The 19,472-nt window shown below is 46.5% G+C and overlaps 1 protein-coding gene across 18 annotated transcripts in view; it reads right to left on the reverse strand.

Annotated features, from left to right (window-relative positions):
• The window catches only part of NTRK2 (neurotrophic receptor tyrosine kinase 2), a 345,658-nt gene that overhangs the window by 60,892 nt on the left and 265,294 nt on the right, over window positions 1-19,472 (reverse strand). For all 18 annotated transcript variants that reach the window (XM_008521436.2, XM_008521435.2, XM_070590388.1 and 15 more), the window contains 2 exons: window positions 18,147-18,319; window positions 11,746-11,980 (listed from right to left, as the gene is read on the reverse strand). In XM_008521436.2, coding sequence (XP_008519658.1) covers window positions 11,746-11,980; window positions 18,147-18,319 — 408 coding nt within the window. The remainder of the gene's footprint in view (window positions 1-11,745; window positions 11,981-18,146; window positions 18,320-19,472) is intronic.

Genomic DNA, 19,472 nt, shown 5'->3' on the forward strand with positions numbered 1-19,472 from the left:
GAGACAAAGGAAGGATATCACGCAGAACATTAAGAGGAGCTTTCTGTGGTGGCAGCTGATGTTGTCTTTAAGGGCGTGGTAGAAGAAAGACAGAGTCCAGACCAGCAGGCAGTAGGGATCTAGGGAAGTCCTTGACTTTCTCAAAGACCTCATAAACAGCCCTCTAGCTGGGAGAGTTGAGCAACAGTGTCTGAAGAGCGGCTGTAAAACACTCATGGGAGGTGTGTCATAAATTCAGAAGACATGAAAAGAAGGAAAGTACAAGGGCCGATGTACGTGCCCTGAAGGCAACACCCGGGGACTGTTCCATAAAGATCTGAGACAGCGCTTACGTTCCTAGGAACCCATCCCGGATTCTGAGAGAGCACTCTCTTATCTAAGAGATGCTTATCTAAGAAAGCATTCCTGCAAACATGGAGGGCGGAGCCCAGCATATGCCGCGGGATTCTGCTTTGTCCCTGTTCACCTACAACAACGATAACAACAATGACAACTTACATCCGTATACTTTACAGTTTCCATGGTGGATTCATGATAGCACTAAGGAGCAGGCAGAACAGACTTCTTTACCATTTTACTAAGATGGAAAGCAAGCTTCAGAGAGGTATAATGAGTTGTTCGAAGTCACACACTGCATACACACTGCAAGTGAGAACAGATGCAGGCCTGCTGTCTGCTGGTCCCATGTTCCTTGGCATATTAGCCAGATTTGGAATCTGGAAAGAATCCATATTCCTGCCTCAAGAAGGTCAGACTGGCTTTTTCTGAAGCCCCTTCCCAGCCTCAAAGTTTACAATTCAGAAAGGTAAAGTATCCCTTTTCCTCCTCCAGCCACTAAAGCTTTAAGACTTTGTCCTGCACAGTAAGCACCTGTCCCAGATAGACGTGTTATAACCACTGGAGGCAGCACTCAGAACAGCAGGCAATCCTTCCCCACCTCCCAGGGAGAAGACCAGAGGAGCTGAGGTTGTGCTGAGGGCATGAAGCAGGTTCAGAGTGGGAAGGGCATGGCTTTTCCCTTCAAGAACAGGGGTTCAGATGCCAGCTCTGCCACCTGGATGACCTATGGCATCTCAGGAAAATGACTGCACCTCTCTGAACATTACTCTTCTCACCTGTGTTATTTAGGTGATGGAGAAGTTTACACGTCAAGCTGAGACATAAAAAGAGGCCAGTAAACGTTGGTCTTCCTTACGAGACCCAACATCAACCCTCTAACACATTAACAGGACTTGTTTAAGGTAGCAGTTGGTTCCTACAATGAAACCTATGAGTTTTCCAGAAGAAATTCACTACTTTCCCTCAAAGAGCTCGGAAGAATTCAAATACCTGTGGTAGCTGCAAGAAAAAATGATGATATTGGACTTTACTCACTCTGCGATTTCACCTTGGGGTAAATGTTCCCTCTGTGCCCTGAAAATTGGTTATCAATCCATCTACACCCTTGCAAAACCCAGGAAGGCTTCTGCACTGTACGCAAAGGCGAGGCATGGGCCTCGAATCCTCCGCAGCCTCCGCTGCCGCATCCCCGTCATCAGCAACATGTGAATGAACCAAATTATCTCCAGGCTGGGGCGTGGGCCACACAGCCGGGCTCCGCCGTCAGAGGAGCCCAACGTCATGTTTTCCACCCCCTTTAGGAGGTGGCTGATGCTGTCGTAGGGCTGTGAGGGAGGAAGCCAGCCTGGAAATGCCATGTAGGGAAGAAACTGTTCCATTTCAGTGTTAGGATTCTAAAATAGCTGCTAATAAAAAGCCTTCATACTGTGACACTTCAATACAGACACCCACAAGGATACCTTGACAAGCTGTTTGACTCCTCACAAGCCTTTTCTTGTTATTCCCGCGCAGGGCCCCCAGCAGTCACCCACACAGACATACAACCATGCAGTGACAGAGAAGGCCAGCAGGGGTCTGCCTAGACTGCCGGCCCAGCCCGGGAGCCCTGGGTCCTTGCAGGAGGGAGGCATTGCTGCTCTGATGTTGGCTTGTCCAGGGACATAGCCCATCAATTTGAACCTACTGCTTATTCTGTCACTCTCTCTCTCTATCCACATGTTGTCTGACAATATTTACCTAAGAGTGACCAAGCTCACCTCCCGGGATGAGAGGGGAGATCTTTAAAGAGTATTTCACTTACAAATTCAGAAATGCCATGGTTCAATGAATCTAGGCTTTGAAGGTGAGGAGAGTAGGATATGACTATATGACAGTGATTAAAATTGAAAGAGTCTTTCCCATTGGAAGGCCTAAAAATCCATTGATTACTATACTACCAACTCCATCAGGAAAATAATATGTCGAGTTTGAGAGAATTTTTCACAGCACCTATCCTATTTTTGAAGCTTGATAATTAAGATCTTTTATAATGTTACCATTTGAATCTCAGCATAATGAGACCATGTTATATCCTTAGCTACTTTCTGTAAACGCTGCTATCAGGACCAATATGATTCTGAAACTTGGCTGCACATTAGACTCACCTAAGAAGTTTATTAAAGGTATAAATTCCCAATTATCATCCCCCTAGAGATCCTGAATCAGTATATCCAAGGTGAGGCCCAGTAATCAAGATTTTGAAGCAAGCACTCTGAGCTATTCAAATGTGGGTCAAGCTCAGGAGCCTCCATAGTGGGGAGCACGATAGTACCAGGTAAGCTTCCACTGCTATGCCTCCAAGAGAATGAAAGGAACTTGAGAAGCTGTCTCACAGTCAGGTACCACAAGCAACTTTATGCTTGAAAATTCTCTTAGTGGAGCTCAATTTACGGTGCTTTTCTTTGGTTAGTAGACATCCTCAGGTCATGTGCCTATACTAAGGTCTTATGACCACCAACGGGATGATCACCAAGAGAAGCTGCTGCAGCTCTGCAGATGACCAACCCTGGTGTTTTCAATATCTCTGTATGAATCCAATATTAGCTCAGGTTGTTCTAGCAATCTCTTGGAGTTTTATAATTTTTCAAATCTGGACAAATAGACCAAGCAGGAATGTGAAATAACTACCTGAGAACAGAATTCTAAAAAAGTGTTACAGAGAGTTGAGAGATGAAGTCAAGTCACGCTTGGACTTAGGAGCTATTTCCATCCTGAAGACCCACTACAGTGGATGGCATCTTTACTTTCAAAGACTCTCAAGAAGAGCACACGATCTTTCTCAGACCTCCTTTGAGGGAATTATTTCAATCAGTAAGTACCTAGTAAGCGCCTTCAACTTCTAGGAATGAAAACCACAAGGTGTGAGATGAAAAATATACTGGATGGGAATAAGAGGAAGTTAGACATTGCAGAAGCAAAGATTATTGAAGTTGAAGACAGAGTAACAGAAACCATCCAAAATAAAACGCAAAGAAAAGAGAATCCAAAAACATGAAAAGAGCTCAGTGAGCCATGAGACAGCTTTAAGTGGCTTAATATAAGTGAAATTGGAGTCCCTAGTGGGTAATTAGGGGGAACAGAAGAAATATTTGAACAAATAATGGTCAAAATTTTTTGAACTGATGAAAACTATAAGCCTACAATCCAAGAAATCCAATGAACCCAAGTACAAGAAATATGAGTAAAACTATACAAAGGCACATCATAATCAAATTGCTCAAGACTAGTAATATGAGAAAATCTTAAAAGCAGCTTGAGAAAAAAGAAACACTTCATACAGATTTCCCACTGAGAAATTCCAGAACTTTTGTTTTTCAGCAATGATTATGTGCCACTTCAATTTGTTGTCCTCAACAACCTTTAAAGGCAAGAGCTCATTGCAAAAAAAGAAATGGAGGCTATGATGATGCATGAGATGAATATGACACATAATTTCCTTTGCTCACCTCAAAGCCATGTGCTTTTGCTTCCTTCGTCCCTGTAGTAGAATCGCAGTTTTGTTTAGGTCTTTTATTGAAGGGTGACAAGACTTTGGCTTCCTTTTTCTCCATAGTAGAACCCCAGTTTGTCTAGACCTTTGGCAACAAGCCATTGATCTTTGCAAGTGAGTTCAGCTCTTTGTCTTGACCCACCTGTAGCCAGTGAGCTACAAGGAGGAGTCTTTGAAGAGATATTCTGGGAAAGACTTACCCCCTGATGAGAAGAAGGCGTGTAGAGATAAACGATCTGCTCCCTGCGGCATGTTTGGCGTCGCTGCAGCCACCTTGCAGCCATGAGGAAAAGACCAACAAAATCTCAAGTGCCCACTCATAGATCTGACATTGTAAAGCCTCTGAACTAATCAGAAACTGCTCATCTGTGAACTTCTTGTCTTGTGAGCAACATCAACTCCCTATTTGCTTCGGCCACTGCTAGTAGCATATTTCTACCTTCAGCTAAGTGCGTTCCTAACTGACAGAGCCATAAGGTTAAAAACAAGAAAGCAGAGATTTGAACCTTTCCCCTAGGACCCCAGACCAATGCTCTTTCCTCTATACCCCAGCTAACTCTTCGTTGCCAGCTCCCTTTTTTAAGGGACTCTGGACTGAGTGCTGCAAAAGTATGGAATGTCACAGGCATGAAAAAGCTGAGGCCTGGCTGCTTCAAATGGGGGTCGAAGAGGGAGAAGGGACCTACTGAAGAGAGGTCTGAGCACTCAGAGGAATTCGAATCCTTCCAGCCCATCCAAGCAATGGGTTGCAGCTGCCTTCACTCCCGGCGCACCTAGAAGTGTACTTAATTTCAGCATGTAGCACTGCTGTGTACAAAGTGGATGGGCTAGTGACTTCAGGGATAAGGGACTCTGAAGACTGAAAAAACAGAGGGTCTTTATCCCACCTTCCCCTAACAACCTCAGTTAGTTGGGAAATGGATGGGACCAGGGACCTGATCAAAGGCCCTCCAGGCCAGCTCTTCCATGCTGGCTTTGGTCACTTTCCACAGCCCTTCTGAAGAGGTCACAGGGCAAAGTAATAGATTAAAGGCTCTGAGGAGTTCCGTGGCAAGGAAAATTGGTTACCTTAGTGATTGTGGATCTCTTTACTTGATGAACACCCACTGCCAGCTCATGGACCCAGTTTGAGAGATGCTGCTCTAGGCCAATCAAATATGTACAGGAGTGGAGATCTGGGGATCTGTTGGGTGGATCTACTTTCATAAGCTGACAATGTAATGTGACATGCCACTTTCTACCGTAACATCTCTCAGTGGCTCCCTGATGCCAAAAGGACCAAATCCAAAGTCTTGGCATGGCAAACAGGCCCCTGTGCAATCTGATGATGGCCTCAATAGCCTACATTGTCAGCCTCAGACACATGCAAAGGAGTTCCCATTCCCTGGCCACACACTGTGATGTTTACACCGCAATCTCTTTTCATGCGCTACCTCCTAAGCCAAGAATGCCTCCCTCCCCTTCTGGCCCAGGGCCTTCCTGCCAATAGTACAATTTGGGGTTCAGATCTTAAATATCAGCTCAAATGTCATGTCTCTATGAGCCTTACTCTGATTTCCTAAAGCAGGCTGGTGGCTTCCTCTTTAGGGTTCCCAGTGCATATCTCTGTTACAGCATTCATTACACTGCATTGAAATGTCTGAGAACTCCTCCCAGCCACAGCTCCAGTAGCTTTTTTTCGTCTGGACGCTTTCAGTACAGCACCTAGTGCACAGTAGTTGCTTCAAAAATGTGTACTGAATAAATGCACAAATGACACACACTCTCTTGCTCCAACGCCGAAGCATATGCACAAGGTTCTTAGGAAGGCTTGAGTACACATTAAACCAATTTAGAATCTTGAAACAATTTATGTAAATCTAGTTTAATATAGAATTAATCTGAACTCAATGTTCTGATTTCTCCCCCGCAGACAGGTTCCTCTGAACTGTGCTCTCTCTCAGTGTTGTATGAGGCATAAATTGAAGACAATTTCATAAAATAAACAACGTCTTATGTTTCTGGGGCCACTTTAATCAAAAGAACGCAAACAGAAAGGTCTATAATTGTTTATACGCAAGTTAAGAGTCATTGTGTCAGTATCACGTATTAAGGGGAAAATAAGGAAATGGCACATGCAAAAGAGAGTTGATGACATAGGAGACATTGCTCTTCCAGGAAGGGCTTGTGTGGGCTCAAAATAAACACTGTGCCTGGGTTCAAGGGTTCCAGACAGAGTATGGCAGAGAAAGTTTCTCTACTATAGTATAAATGCAAATAAGTTTTAGCTCTGGGCTTTCTACTGAGAAGAAATTTTCTGAGATGAGGATGTTCTTCTATCCTGAGCTTTATTTCCTGGAGTCAGTGCTCCCAGCCTCAGAGCCAGGAGCCACCTGCAAATCTGAGGCTCTTCTGTATTCATCTACTGGGCTAAAAAGACTCACTCAGAAAGGCTTTTCCTGACTTGTGTCCTGCTCAGCAATCATTTACTGACCTCCTGGCATGTATCGTGCACTCTGCCAGTCTGCGCAGATACAAACATGTATAAAACGTCTTCTCTCCCTGCTCCCACATGAGTGAGAAGATGCATATGTGAACAAATTCCCACGATGCCACAGGCTGTAGTGCCCATTTATATGAAGTACTGAGGGGTCACAGATTTGTGAGCAATTACTCTGCTTGGAGGAAGCCAGGGAGGAGGTGAAACTGGAAGTGCCCTTTCAGGATTAGCAGGCGTTCACCAAGCAGATGCAATGCCGCTCCTCACAGAGGGCACGCCATTGGCACTTCACATGACAACATGCTAAAAACATGTGTGGAATGAGTCAAGATCGATTGATCTACCTACTGTCATCTATCTATCATCTAACAATCTATCATCTGTCTATCCATCTACCTAATATCTACGTATCTACCTATCATCTAGTTATCTATTTATCTACCTGTCTAGAAATGTTCACACTACATGAAAATATTCCTTAAAAAATAAACACATTCTTTTCAAAGACCAAGGTATGAAAGTTAACTCCTGATCATTTCTTATGTGCTTGTCCTGTTCTTAAAATACCTGAGCCTTCTCCTCTCCCTTGTGTTTCCAGCTCATCACCCCTCCTACTCCAGGTGGACAGGGTAAGGAGAAAGGTGCTGAAGTTCAAGTCAGTCTTTTTGGCTACTTGTCATCTCAGCTGATTTTGGTTCAGCCTGCCTTGTTTCCCTCTGCAGTGTCTAGCCTGGTGTGGAGGACCTACACGTGATCTCCTGGACTTGGTTGCTGATATCATTTCAACACTTTAGGATGCTGACTGTGGCCTTGCTTAGCTAAGTTATTTTCATTTGCTTCTTTAAATATCCACCATAAATCAATTTGCCTATTCTGCTTCTTTTTCTTTTCTTCTTAAGTGGAAGATGAATTAAAGGATAGAATTTCTTACCATCCCAACATAAAACTAAAGCCCAGAGGAGATCAAGATTTAAAAGCTAGGATTTCCGATGTCTAGGGCTCTCTTCTCACTAACCGATCATGCTCATTTTAAGCACATGCTGGAACCACATAGGGAAAACCACCAAAGCGCACGTTAATAAAACGTCGGTGGATCCACTGTGGAACAGTAATGGCCAAATAGAGTGAGATCCTAGGTGCCTGACAGGCAGAATGTGACAGAAATCTGTTTCAGATAGTTCCTGCGTGTCAGGTTTTGCCAGTGGAGAGAAAGAATAAAAACAAAATAAAAGATTGGTATTGCAGAGCTGCTAACTAAAACAATTCAGAGAACATAAATGCTGGAGTAATTTTGGACCCGCCATATCAGGCTGTTGCAATGCAAATGTAGTGTTCCGATTCCTCCCTTCATTGGGAAGATATAATTAGCTCAGCTGCAACAGGGTGGGAGCCTCGAGGCAGGCATTTCCTGGTGCTGCCAGCTCCCCTGTGATGGAGAAACAGCTGCCACATGCCCCTCCTACCACGGATTGCATAGAGCCATGGCCACCCCACAAGGCCGCTCACAAGCCACCACGAGCAGAAGGCTCAGGCTGCCACTGGAACTGGTTCTTGCTTAAAGATAAGGAACATGTTTCTCCTCAGTCTAGTTGACTCCAGGCCTAATCACTGCCCTCCCACATGATAAAGCCTTGGTTAACACAAAAATCCTCTCCCATGACTATGGCAGAAGCAATGTTTTACATTGGTGCTGACAACCCACATCAGCTACAGAAGCTCCCCACTTTGGGGTTTGATGTAGGCTTTTGGAGAGCACAGGAAGAGAATAATGAAGAAAAACTTACTTAAGGTGCTGGCAAATGGGAAACCCAAGCTATAAAGAGGACACATTCCCCAGCTGCTGTAACAGGAAAGATGAAGAGACACCATGACGGGGAGGGGTTAAAGCTAAGCTTGTGGACGATCCAAGGTGGAGAGCTTCTGTGACAGCAGCAGTGTGCAGGGAAATGGCCACTGCAAGGTGCATGGAGTTCACCTGTAAAACAGCAACAGCTTCTGCTTGTCCATGTGCCCAGTCAACAGAATGGACCCCACTGATAAGCTTTTGATATTTTAATAAGAAAAAATATTCTACAAATGAGTTCTATGATGAGAAAAACTGTCACGGCACCAAAAGGTGGACCACACCTTTGAAATTTTAGAGAAGGCAGAATACAAGCCATAATTTCTTTGTTCTCCTAGGCTACTATCAAATTGTCAGGTCCTATGTCCACCATCCCTTTTCCTATCAGCTGCTGCCCATCCCTACCTTTAACAGAAGCTAATGGAAGCCTGGTTCTTTTTCCTCATCCTCAGTGGGAAGAACAATGAACCAAGTGAACACACAAACCCTCCAGCTGCAACTGAGAGTGACCACGGGGAGGGGTTAAATGTGTGGCATCTGAAGCACATTTGTTAATGGCTGGGATAGTTTCCTGAACGTTTAACAAATAAAGGAACTGGGAATCATTATTTCATCCCACCAATTCAGAAGAGAGTACTTCAGGAAAATGTCACTTAAGTGGAGAATTTTTTTTTAGCAAATCATAGGAAAACATAGTAGATGACCAATGAGTGTTTTTATAATGTGTAAATGACCAAAACTAGCTTCTTATCTTCATAATCATGGTGACTATTTTGCTAATATTTTCCTTTTCAGGCTTTTTTTCATTAAAACATAATTTATATTACTACAATTCTTACCCTTTTAAAGTATACCATTCAGTGGTTTTTAGTATATTTATAAATATACTAAATAACCATTACCACTATACAATTCTAGAACATTTTCATCACCCCAAAAAGAAACTCTACATCCAGTAGTAGTCACTTGTCATTCTCCATTTCCCCAGCACTAGGCCACCACTAATCTACTTTCTGTCTCTATGGATTTGCCTATTCTGGACATTTCATATAAATAGGATCATATGATATGTGAACTTTTGAGTCTGGCTTCTTTCACTTACCATAATGTTTTCAAAGTTCATCCATGTTGTAGCATGTACCAACACTTCATTCCTTTTTATTGATGAATAATCCATGGTATGAATATACCACATTTTGTTTATCCATACATCAGTTGATGGACACTTAAGTTGTTTCCATTTTTTAGCTATTACGAATAATGCTGCTCGAACATTCACACACAGGTTTTTTGGGTGAACATATGATTTCAGTTCTCTTAGGTATATGCCTAGGAGTGGAATTGTTGGTTTGGTGACTCTGTGTCAAGCCTTTCGAGGAACTGCCAAACTGTTTTCCAAAGCAGCTGCACCATTTTACGTCCCATCAGCAGTTTACGAGGGTTCCGATTTCTCCACATCCTAGTTAACACGGGTTATTGGCTGCCTTTTGATTACAGCATCCCAGTGTGTGGAGTGGTATCTCCTGTGGCTTTGACTTACAGTTCCCTAATGACTAAGGATGTCGAGCATCTTTTAATGTGCTACTGGCCATTTATGTATCTTCTTTGGAGACACCTCTACTTAAATCCTTCGCTGATTTTTTAATTGGGTGATTTGTCCTCTTATTGTGGAATTTTTCAGTCTTTTTCCTCTGATCTATTTTTCTAGAGATTGTAGAAGAGGACATTGGCGTCCACCTGGTTCATCTTGGCTTTGGGAATGAATCATAACTTTATCGATTTGGAGAATGATAAGTTTGAGAACATTTTTTGAGCACTTATTTTGTGTCAAGCCCTCTGAAACCTTTATTAACTCCCTGAAACAGAGGAAGCCATTGCTCGGGCCACATGCTTCTCCCTTAGACGCTCATCAAGATCAGTCGTGTTTTCCTCAGGGAAGCACCCATGTATTTCTTTGTCTCCTGAGACAGGGAGACCCCCCCCCCACCCCAACCTCCCACCCAGAAGCACAGCTAACAGAGGAGATGCTTCCATTGCTAGGTAAGATCTTTATCCATGTTTTAGATATCTGGAACAAACTAGATACTGCTACAGTCAGGACACATGCTTCGAACTCTATTTTGAAAACCTGAAGTTAAGACCATGCCCGTGTTTTCTACAAATACACTCAAGAGAATTCTTTACAATTTGGTCTCCACTCCTTCTTCCATACAAAATTGGACAAGGCTTATCAAGCTGACAAACTAAGCAGCCCCACAAAACAATCTACAGAAGGATGTTCAATAAGGCAACGGATTCATTTTCTTAGACTAATTGCAGCAAAGTTGACTGAGCTGAGAATCAGAGGCATTGGAGGTGAGGGAGGCTGCAGGGAGGGGTCTAGGAAAGAGACAGAGAAGGCTCCTCCTCCAAAATAAATCACACAGGGAAGAGCAAAGGCCAGGAGAGGCAGGTTCTTCACCAGCCCTACCTGTCACGAAACTTACTCGAGTTACGTGCTTTATCTTCTTAGGCTATATATAGCCAGCACATTTATTCCTTTTACTTCCTATTTTCTTCCTCTCCTCTTGAAAGTCAAGCAAAACAACAATCACTACCCCAAACCTTCATTTTAGAATATCAAGACTTCAAGGTCTCCAGACGCATCCCTTTTCTCTCGTACTTAAGTGCCAAGATCTCAATTAACAAATCTAACATGCCACAGGGGCCAATTCCAGGTAATCAGGGGATCTGAATTCCTGTCTATAACTCTCGCTCTTAGCACCTCTGGTGGGGGAACCCCAGGCAGGCTGGGGAAGACTGTTCAGGAGCAGGCAGGACAGAACCATTTATATCTCACCAAGATGGCCACCAGCTAATCCACTTTCAGCCAAGGAGGTTCTGTGTGGGAATTTCCAAGGTCTAATGTATTATTATTCATGTGAACAAGTTCATCTTAGGTCAAACTTCAAACAAAGGCTCCAGGCATAATTTCACAAATCAAATCCAAACCTCAAAATACTTTAGCCTCATGCCCACTAGGAATTCCCCCAACCCCTTGGGTTCCCCTGGCAGAATTCTCATGCTGAGGACTTTTCTCTTGGAGATGTCACACCCTGCTCTAGAGAGCCATGGAAAGAGTGGCCCGGTGCTGTGGGCTGAACTGTTCCCCCCAAATTCATTGGTTGACGTCTTAACCCCCAGCACCTCAGAATGTGACTGCATGTGGAGACAGGGCCTTCAAAGAGGTGATTAAGTTAAAATGAGGCTGTCGGGTGGGCCCGAATCCTATCTGACTGGTGTCCTTATAAGAAGAGGACAGAGGAACACCGGGGACGCATGAGCGCACAGAGAGAGGACTGTGTCAGGCACAGAGAGAGAAGGCGCTGTCTGGAAACCAAGGAGAAAAGCACGAGAAGAAATCAACCATACTGTCCCCTTGATCATGGACGTCCAGCCTCCAGAATTGTGGGAAAATAAATCTCTGTTGTTTAAGCCACATAGTCTGGGGTAATTTTGTTACGGCAGCCCCCAAACTAAGACAAGGAGGGTCTCCCCAAGGGCGTGGCTGCTTACCCTGTAGTAGTCGGTGCTGTACACGTCCCGGGACATCCCGAAGTCCCCAATCTTCACCAGGAGGTTCTCGCCCACCAGGCAGTTGCGGGTGGCCAGGTCCCGGTGCACGAAGTGCTGGGAGGCCAGGTAGACCATGCCCGCGGCGATCTGCTGCGCGATGTGCAGCATCTGCGACTGCGTCAGCTCGGTCGGCGGGTTGCCTTCGGCCATCAGCACGGCGTCAGGTCCGTGTGCCCTGGGGAGGATGCAGAAGGCGTTGCTGGAGCCTCAGCTCTTTGCCTTAAGGGGTCCCTTCTCCCCCATCAGTGCCTGGTGCTAAAAGGCGCTGCCTGACCGCATAAGAGGAGGGAAAGATGCCTCACCACAGCTGTACCTCTGTGGTCTCAGGAGCACCCGGGCTCCATTGCCCAGAGAATTCCCAAGGCCATGTGGGCCTAAATGACACCCCCTCAACACACAGGTTTATGTTTTAGGGGCTCTGGAACAATGCTGCTGTCAGAGCGCCTGACCAGAGCGCCTGACCTGAGAAGCAGTGGGCGACTGAAGCAGAAAACAAAAACACAAAACAAAACAGAATATGGCGGGGGTTGACTCTCCTAGAGGGCAGGTCAAAGCCCCCAGTGACAGCCCCCTCCCCTCCAAGCCACACGCTGCAGCGGAGCAACCCCACCCAGGCCGTCCTTCCAGAGGGCTCCCTCCAACACCAGAGCTGGCAGCTGTGGTCTCCCTCGCTGCACCTGCTCTGCCGCCAGGCATGGCTTCCAAGCCACCCGCCTCTCCCTCAGCCCAAAGCAGCGGAATCCCAGCGCATCCTCCGCCTGGACATTCATTCCTGGTGAAAAATTACATCTCCTTTTGCCCTTCCCCTGCCCCCTTCTCCCCATCCCCCCCGCCCCCCCCCCCCCCCAGCTCAACACGTGCTCTGGCCACCCATAGGAGAGTTCTTTGAATCATAACACATTTATTCCATCATTGGGGCGAGTTTTATTCTTTATGCTATGCAAGGCGGGGAGTATGATATTTTATACCTTCTTTTTCTGACTTACACACCCGGCCTTCTCCCAGCTGTGTGACAACTTAAGGCATCTAAACACTGGCCTGTGCTTCAGGGAGGGACAGCTCTGAGTTTTGAGATGTCACCATCAGACCTGGCAGTCCTCACTCTAGAAACCTGCAGAGACTGGTGTCGCTGCCCCTGACGGCCTGAGGGGGCGCTGCAGAGCAAGGGCGGGGGCGGGGCGGGGGTGTCAAAGGGCTCTTCCCTCTGGAAGGCAAATAAGGAAGATCTCCTTCAGGACAGTTTGAAGCACTTAAATATAGAGGATTGAAATGAATTTTAAACCTGCAGAGTTCCAGAACTGTAGGAGCATTTGAAAATGAGAGAGCCAGAATTATCCAAGAACGCCCTGCTCTTCCCTCCCTCCCGTACTGCCACCCAACCTTGGATGTGCTTTCTAGGGTGCTGAGGATACCCCTTTCGTCACGGCCGCAGCCCACGGTCATCCCCCAAAGAGACGGTGACCAGACCTCTCCTTCTTGTATTGTCAGAGAAGAAGCACTGGACAAGGAGGTGGGGACTTTTCCAGCACCGTGATCCGAGGAAGCCTTTTGACTTCTCCAGTCGGTAACTTCCCATTAGTCAAAAATACAAAGGGGTATTGTGCTGGTCCCTGCTATCTCTAAATATCCGGATTTAACCGTTCCTAGGGAGGAACTTCCTGTTTTTGTACAAGGCAAGTCCTAACACATTTTACCTCCATTCAAGCCACAGCCTCCGCCTGCCTCTTGTCACAGGAGAACCAGTCCTGGGGAGATGCCTGGCTCTCTTCAGCTCAGATCTCCTACCGGAGGCAAGAAGTCTTGCAGCACAGTGGCCAAGAATCTGGGTGTCAGAACTGAATTTGAATCCTGTCCTAACACACTAGCTGTGACCTTGGGGGAGCTACAGCGCCTCTCTGGGCCTGTCTCCACAATCTGTAAAGCGAGGGTCCTAACTGCCCCTTCCTGAGCTCACGATGCCAGCGTGTATGTTGTGGCTTTTCATTGGAAAGCCAGAGAAAGACTTTGCAGACAAGGTCCTCTTTAAAAAAGAAATTGAAAGGTGACATGAAAACATGGCTTATCCTCCGGGTGTTTCTTTTTGCAACTGGCCTGTGACAGGCTCTTGGGGACACTGAAGAGTTGGCTCTTCCCGCCTCACTAAGGTTACGCAAGCCCAGCCCTTCGCAGCTCTCCGGGGGAGGGGAAGTGAGAATGTTTTCACTCGTCACAGGAGCAAAGCCCTGGCTGTGACCTCATCACCAGGAGAGGGGCCTGGGGGAGTATAAACTATGAGAAATCCCAAAATACCCAGAGACTCCAGGCCACGGCGAAATCTTCTTAGATTTAGTTCAAAGAGTGAAATAAGTTGTTGATTTGCCATAGCCTTATTTCAGCCCCAGAAATCTAGAGTCTGTAAGAATCTGTCCACCGCAAAGACTCCAGGGAAGAGGAAAAGTCAGAGACCAGCGCAAAAGGCCACCTCTGCACAAAACCCCCTTCTGCAGCCTCACGCGGCGAAGGCGCCAGGGAGCTGGCGGCCCTCCACCACCCTCTGCGCTCGTGTTGTCCTGTGTGGGTTGGGGCAGGATCCTGCATTTTTACCAGTCGTTTCTCCTGCTTGCTGCTGGGTATTTGAACAAGGCTCCTTTTAACAGGAGAAACCTCTGGATGCTTTTCTTGAGCAGAAAGCCCTGCTGTAAAAAGAGAGCAGGCGAGTCTTCTCAACAAGTTCTTGAGAAGAGCATAACTAAGTTAGTCCCACAGCCCTCTGCTTCATGCCCCGGGCACCCTGCAGCTCTTGGAGGTAAGGACCCGTCTCCCCTCCGCCAGGAGAACACCCACTAAGAGGGGAAAGCAGCAGCAGCCCAGCTCGAGGACCAGGGAGGGTCGGGGGCTTCTCCGGGGCAGGCTCTCCCCCTGCTCCGCTGGTTCTCTCCCAGGGTGGGTCGAGGTGGGTGCTGAGCCATATTCTGCTGGCTCTGGAATTCCATAGCACACTACGTTCCCTCTGATATTTTCACAGCCACCTCAAGAGGAAGTACTGCCGTGGTTAAGACCATGGGTTTTGCAGCCTATGGCCATGAGTTTGCATCCCAGCTCTGTGGCTCACTAGTTGTGTGACTCAGTTTCTTCAACCGTAAAGTGGGAACAATGATAATAATAGTTTATTAACTTTATACAAGTTAAAACGTTTAAAATGCTCAGAAAATATTAGCTCAATAAATTGAAAGGCTCAATAAACATTAGCCATGTTATTGCTTGAAAATACTTTATCTATCTTGCCTTCATCGGAAGGGAATTCAGGAGGCCTTCTGAGAGGAAAAACTGCAGTCTCCTTGAAAGCAAGGACTGTGTTTTTCTCCTCCTATCCCAGCCAACCTGGCAGAGGGCTTGGCCATATTGGTACTCAGCGTATGGCTTCCGGATGAATAAAAAGGTGGGAAGATGACTCTAGACATAAGTTTTTACAGGGCAGTGCCAATGACACTTGGGGACATGTTCATGGCAATCTAAGGTCTTGGTTCCCTTCCAAAAAGAGAGAACAGACAGTAGCTCACAGCACATTATTAGGCCTGAGAACATGACTCTTGGCTTGGAAAACTTCTCGTTCCCCGAGTTCAGCAGATTCTGAAATTGAGCAGAGGTTCCCAATAGCTCCATGCCCTGTGCAAGATGCTGAGGGACAACCGGGTGCCTCTCTTCAGAAGGAGGAAGGAGAGCCAGGGAGAGGTAGACAGAGCCAAAAGTGAAAGAATCAACAGACACACACGTGTACATGTACACGCTTATGTGCACGTGCACAGTCTGAACTCACAGGAGCGTTTAATCGCGTCCAGGTGAGTACATTTGGATTTATCGTGCTACAGTTTGGGGAAAACACCATTTGTAGTTAGAGAAGTAGCCTAGAACATGGGAATAAGGAAAAGGTATTTCTTCTGTGAGCAGCTGGACCTGAACCAAATTCAGCTTCTTTTTACATTAGATCTGACATGCAGAAGCTGCTGTCACCCTCTCTTCCACTACCTATAAGAAAAGCTTTGCTGACGTTGGATAAAGCATTATTAGGGTGAGAGGCTCCGAACACTGTGAATTGGCTACATATTCCTAATCGCACCTGGCATTCCCTCATCCGATCATCGGCAAAGCAGAGCACAGGGACCCATCCCAGCAGAGGACAACTAAATGACATGTGTATTCACGAGGCTAGAGGCAGTGAGCGTGATCCAGACGGCACAAACCATGTGATGACATTTCTAAACACAGTGGTACGCTCTTGCCTTCCACTGTTCTCTCAGCGATTGGCTTATTACTCAAATTGCACACTTTCTGAGTGTTCCAGTGGCTGCATGAAGCTACTGCGCTGATTTCTGTTGATAGCTCTCTCCAGTGGTCAAGCAAACTGGAGGACGGAGAGGTTTAGGTGTTGCCATAACATGAAAGGTGTAACTTCCCAGGATTGTGGATCCCTCAGCCAAAATAAAGAGGAAATGTGGCAGAGAAGAAGGGTAGTGGGGGCAACATCTATTGATTGCCTCCCATCGCAACAGTCCTAACACTGGGCCTTGACGGGGAGATTAGTACACCCCTCTTACAAGTGAGAAAATGGAGGCCAGCAAGGACAGGTGCAAACGGTCACCTGCCCCTAACATCTTTCCTGTTTCTCCTAAATTCCACTAGCGATCAAGATGTCACAGGCAGCACATCTGCTAACCTTTCAAAGATGACAGACAGTTGTATTTTAAAGAAAACAGCATGTTAGAGCCAGACATGACTTAGAGAGGATCTAACTCAGACCCACCGGAGAGTTGAGGTGACTGAGGGCAGGTAGGCTGGAGACAGACCTCAGAGACACAGTGGCTGATGCAGAATAGGAAGGAGAAATGGTCTCCGGGTCCTCACTACTAGGACCACTAACTCTTCACAGGTCACCATCGTAAACGAGCGACTTCCACTCGTGCTTCTGTTTAATGCAAGTACAGGTGCCACTGGTTTCCTTCACCAGTCTCTGATCAGTGCCCTTCTGCTCTCCCGTGGTAGATACGGAATAAGAACCCTCGGGATGGGCCCTGGCCAGGAGACTATCAAACTCAGCCCTCCTTGCCATTTCTCTTACCAAGGCAGCCAGTTTACTAGTAGAAATCATTACTAGCAGAATTCAAGCTTCTGCTTTTTGAAAACTTCCTATTTGCTCTGATTCTAGGACCTTTCTATACTTATTCTAATTCAATCCTCATGCCAGCCCTGCTGGCTCAATATTATCACCAGAAGAGCTAAGAGACTTGCCCAAGGTCACTCAGTTAATAAAAGTCGGAGCTGATGTTCAACTTCAGCTCTGTCTGGAGGACTAACATCCGGCCCGCATCACTTTACTGCAACCTCTTTTATTTTGAAAGTCAGCCTCCCTGTTTCCAAGCAACTTGACCTTTCCTCCTGGGTTATCTCACCCTAAGCCCTCTCTCACTCTCTCTGTCCTGTGGCCCCTCCCCGGCCCCTGTACCCATCACCGAGGGAGGGGACTTCCTGAGAGCCCACTGCTGAACTAAAATGCATTTAGGCCCACGCTAGAAATCCAAGTGACGCAAACCTATGTAATAACCCAACGACTCCTTTTATAGTCAACCTTTTCCCCTTCCTTGTCTTGCCTTCCTCCAATGACCCTGCTTGCCACAAAGCCCCTCAAGTTGCAGCTGTCCATCTTTTCATGACCTCAGGGTCTCAGCAATTGCCACAACCCTGAGTCTGCAGTGGTCCCGCCAAATGCCATTTTCCCTCCTTCTTTCTAGACCTTTTGCTCATTGGATTCTGTTCTCTTCACTAGATCCTCTGACCGATGAACCTCCTGATTCTTCTTTTTGTCCTCAGAATAAAGTCCAAAGATGACCCTTCCAGCTTTGACTCCTCTTAGCTCCTTGTCCACCTCCCCTCCCCAGGCCCCTTCTGTGGTCTGAAACTCCAGACCCTCCACTCTTTCCTGACCAACCTTTCACTGTAACACCTTGGAGCCTTAGCTCTTACTGTTTCCTGCACCTAGCAAACTCCTACAGATCCTCTAAGGCCCATCTCAAATGCACATGTCACATGCCAGCCACTTAGCAAATATTCAATAAATCCGGGTGGAACTGAGCTGACTCAGTAGCATCACACTGCACAGAGCTAGTCGATTAAGGGAAAGAGCAATGCTGTGGCCTCCGTTTCTTTCTGGCCTGTGTTGGTGTTATCACCGGGACAGACTTTTCCAGAGAAAGATCCAGTGGTCCCTTGACCCTTCCCAGGAACTCCCATCCTCACCCTCAGGCTGTGTGAACCATGAAGGCCAACTCCATCTTCGAGCCCACCTCCCTCGTCGTCCCCCACTGTACCTGAGGAACTTATTGAGGTCCCCATGCTTCATGTACTCAAAGACCATGATGAGCGGGTCGCCCTCTACGCAGACGCCGTAGAACTTGACGATGTGCTCGTGCTGGAGGTTGGTCAACAGCTCGGCCTCGCGGTGGAAGTCCTTGCGTGCATTGTCACTGGCGTCCTTCAGTGTCTGAGGACGAGGGGCAGAGAGGGGAGAAAACCAACACATCTTAATCTGAGGACATCAAAGGGAAGGTGACATTGAGAAAGAATTACTTCAGCAGTATCTGAGGTTCCTTGATGAGAAGGAAATTCATTGCATTTATTACACAAAAGATTGGAAAATGGCCTAATTCCTAGGAAATAATATTTGTATTAATAACTGAGGAGAAGTCCCTTATGGGTATGCAAAGCTTTGCAGTTTACGAAGCACTCGCACAGATGTTCTCTCATTAAGTGAAAGACATGAGGTTTTTAGAGTCTTCATCTCTTTTAACCCTGGTCTAGACCCGGTTATTACCACAGACTTCTCTCCCATTTAGATGTCTGTTGTACTTGCTAGGATGCCATGCACAGTTCACCTCTGCTCATGTCATCTTGTAAAAACTTTACATAATAGAAATATTCAGTAGAAAGAAGAGCATAATGAACTTTCACGTACCCATCTTCCAGCTTTGAGAGCGATCATTTTGCTGGTTTTATTGTGTAGCTCACTAAAAAGCCTTCTTTAACTTATTCCCACACACACTGCTTGCCCACGAAATGTCCCTGCCCAGTGAGCTGCAGGAAGGCCAGTCACGCAGCAGGATGCAGACCCCGAGGATCGGTGTGCCTTTAGTTCTCTGCTCGGACAACTCTGCCACCACTGTGTCAGAGCAGGGCATAGCTGCCATTTGTTGATGCCACACAGGTGTGCTGAGCTCCTGTCCTGTGCCAGTCACTGAACCAGAGTTCTGGTGGCATGAAGAAGACACTGACAAAATCCTGGCCTCAGGCACTTATGGGTACATAGCAAGATAGGTCACGTATACAATTAACTATAATTCAAGCTCAAAATACAACGTCCTGAATGGTCTGGCTTCCCTGCATCTCTGTCCAGCTTGATCTGTTGACACGCCTCTCTTGAAGCCTATGAAGTATCCACAGCTGCCAAATGGCCCTGGGCCATGTCTCCCTGCGCCTGCGCATGTTCGTCCCTCTGCCTCGAATGCTGACTCGGACGTGGCCACTGGTGTTGGAGGTTGAATAAGACCTCCTAAAAATGTCCACATCTCAATCACTGGAACCTATGAATATGTTACCTTACATGGCAAAAGGGACACTGCAAAGGTGATTAAGTTAAG

This window comes from Equus przewalskii, chromosome 22 (assembly GCF_037783145.1).
Source record: "Equus przewalskii isolate Varuska chromosome 22, EquPr2, whole genome shotgun sequence".
NCBI classification, from domain to species: Eukaryota; Metazoa; Chordata; class Mammalia; order Perissodactyla; family Equidae; genus Equus; species Equus przewalskii.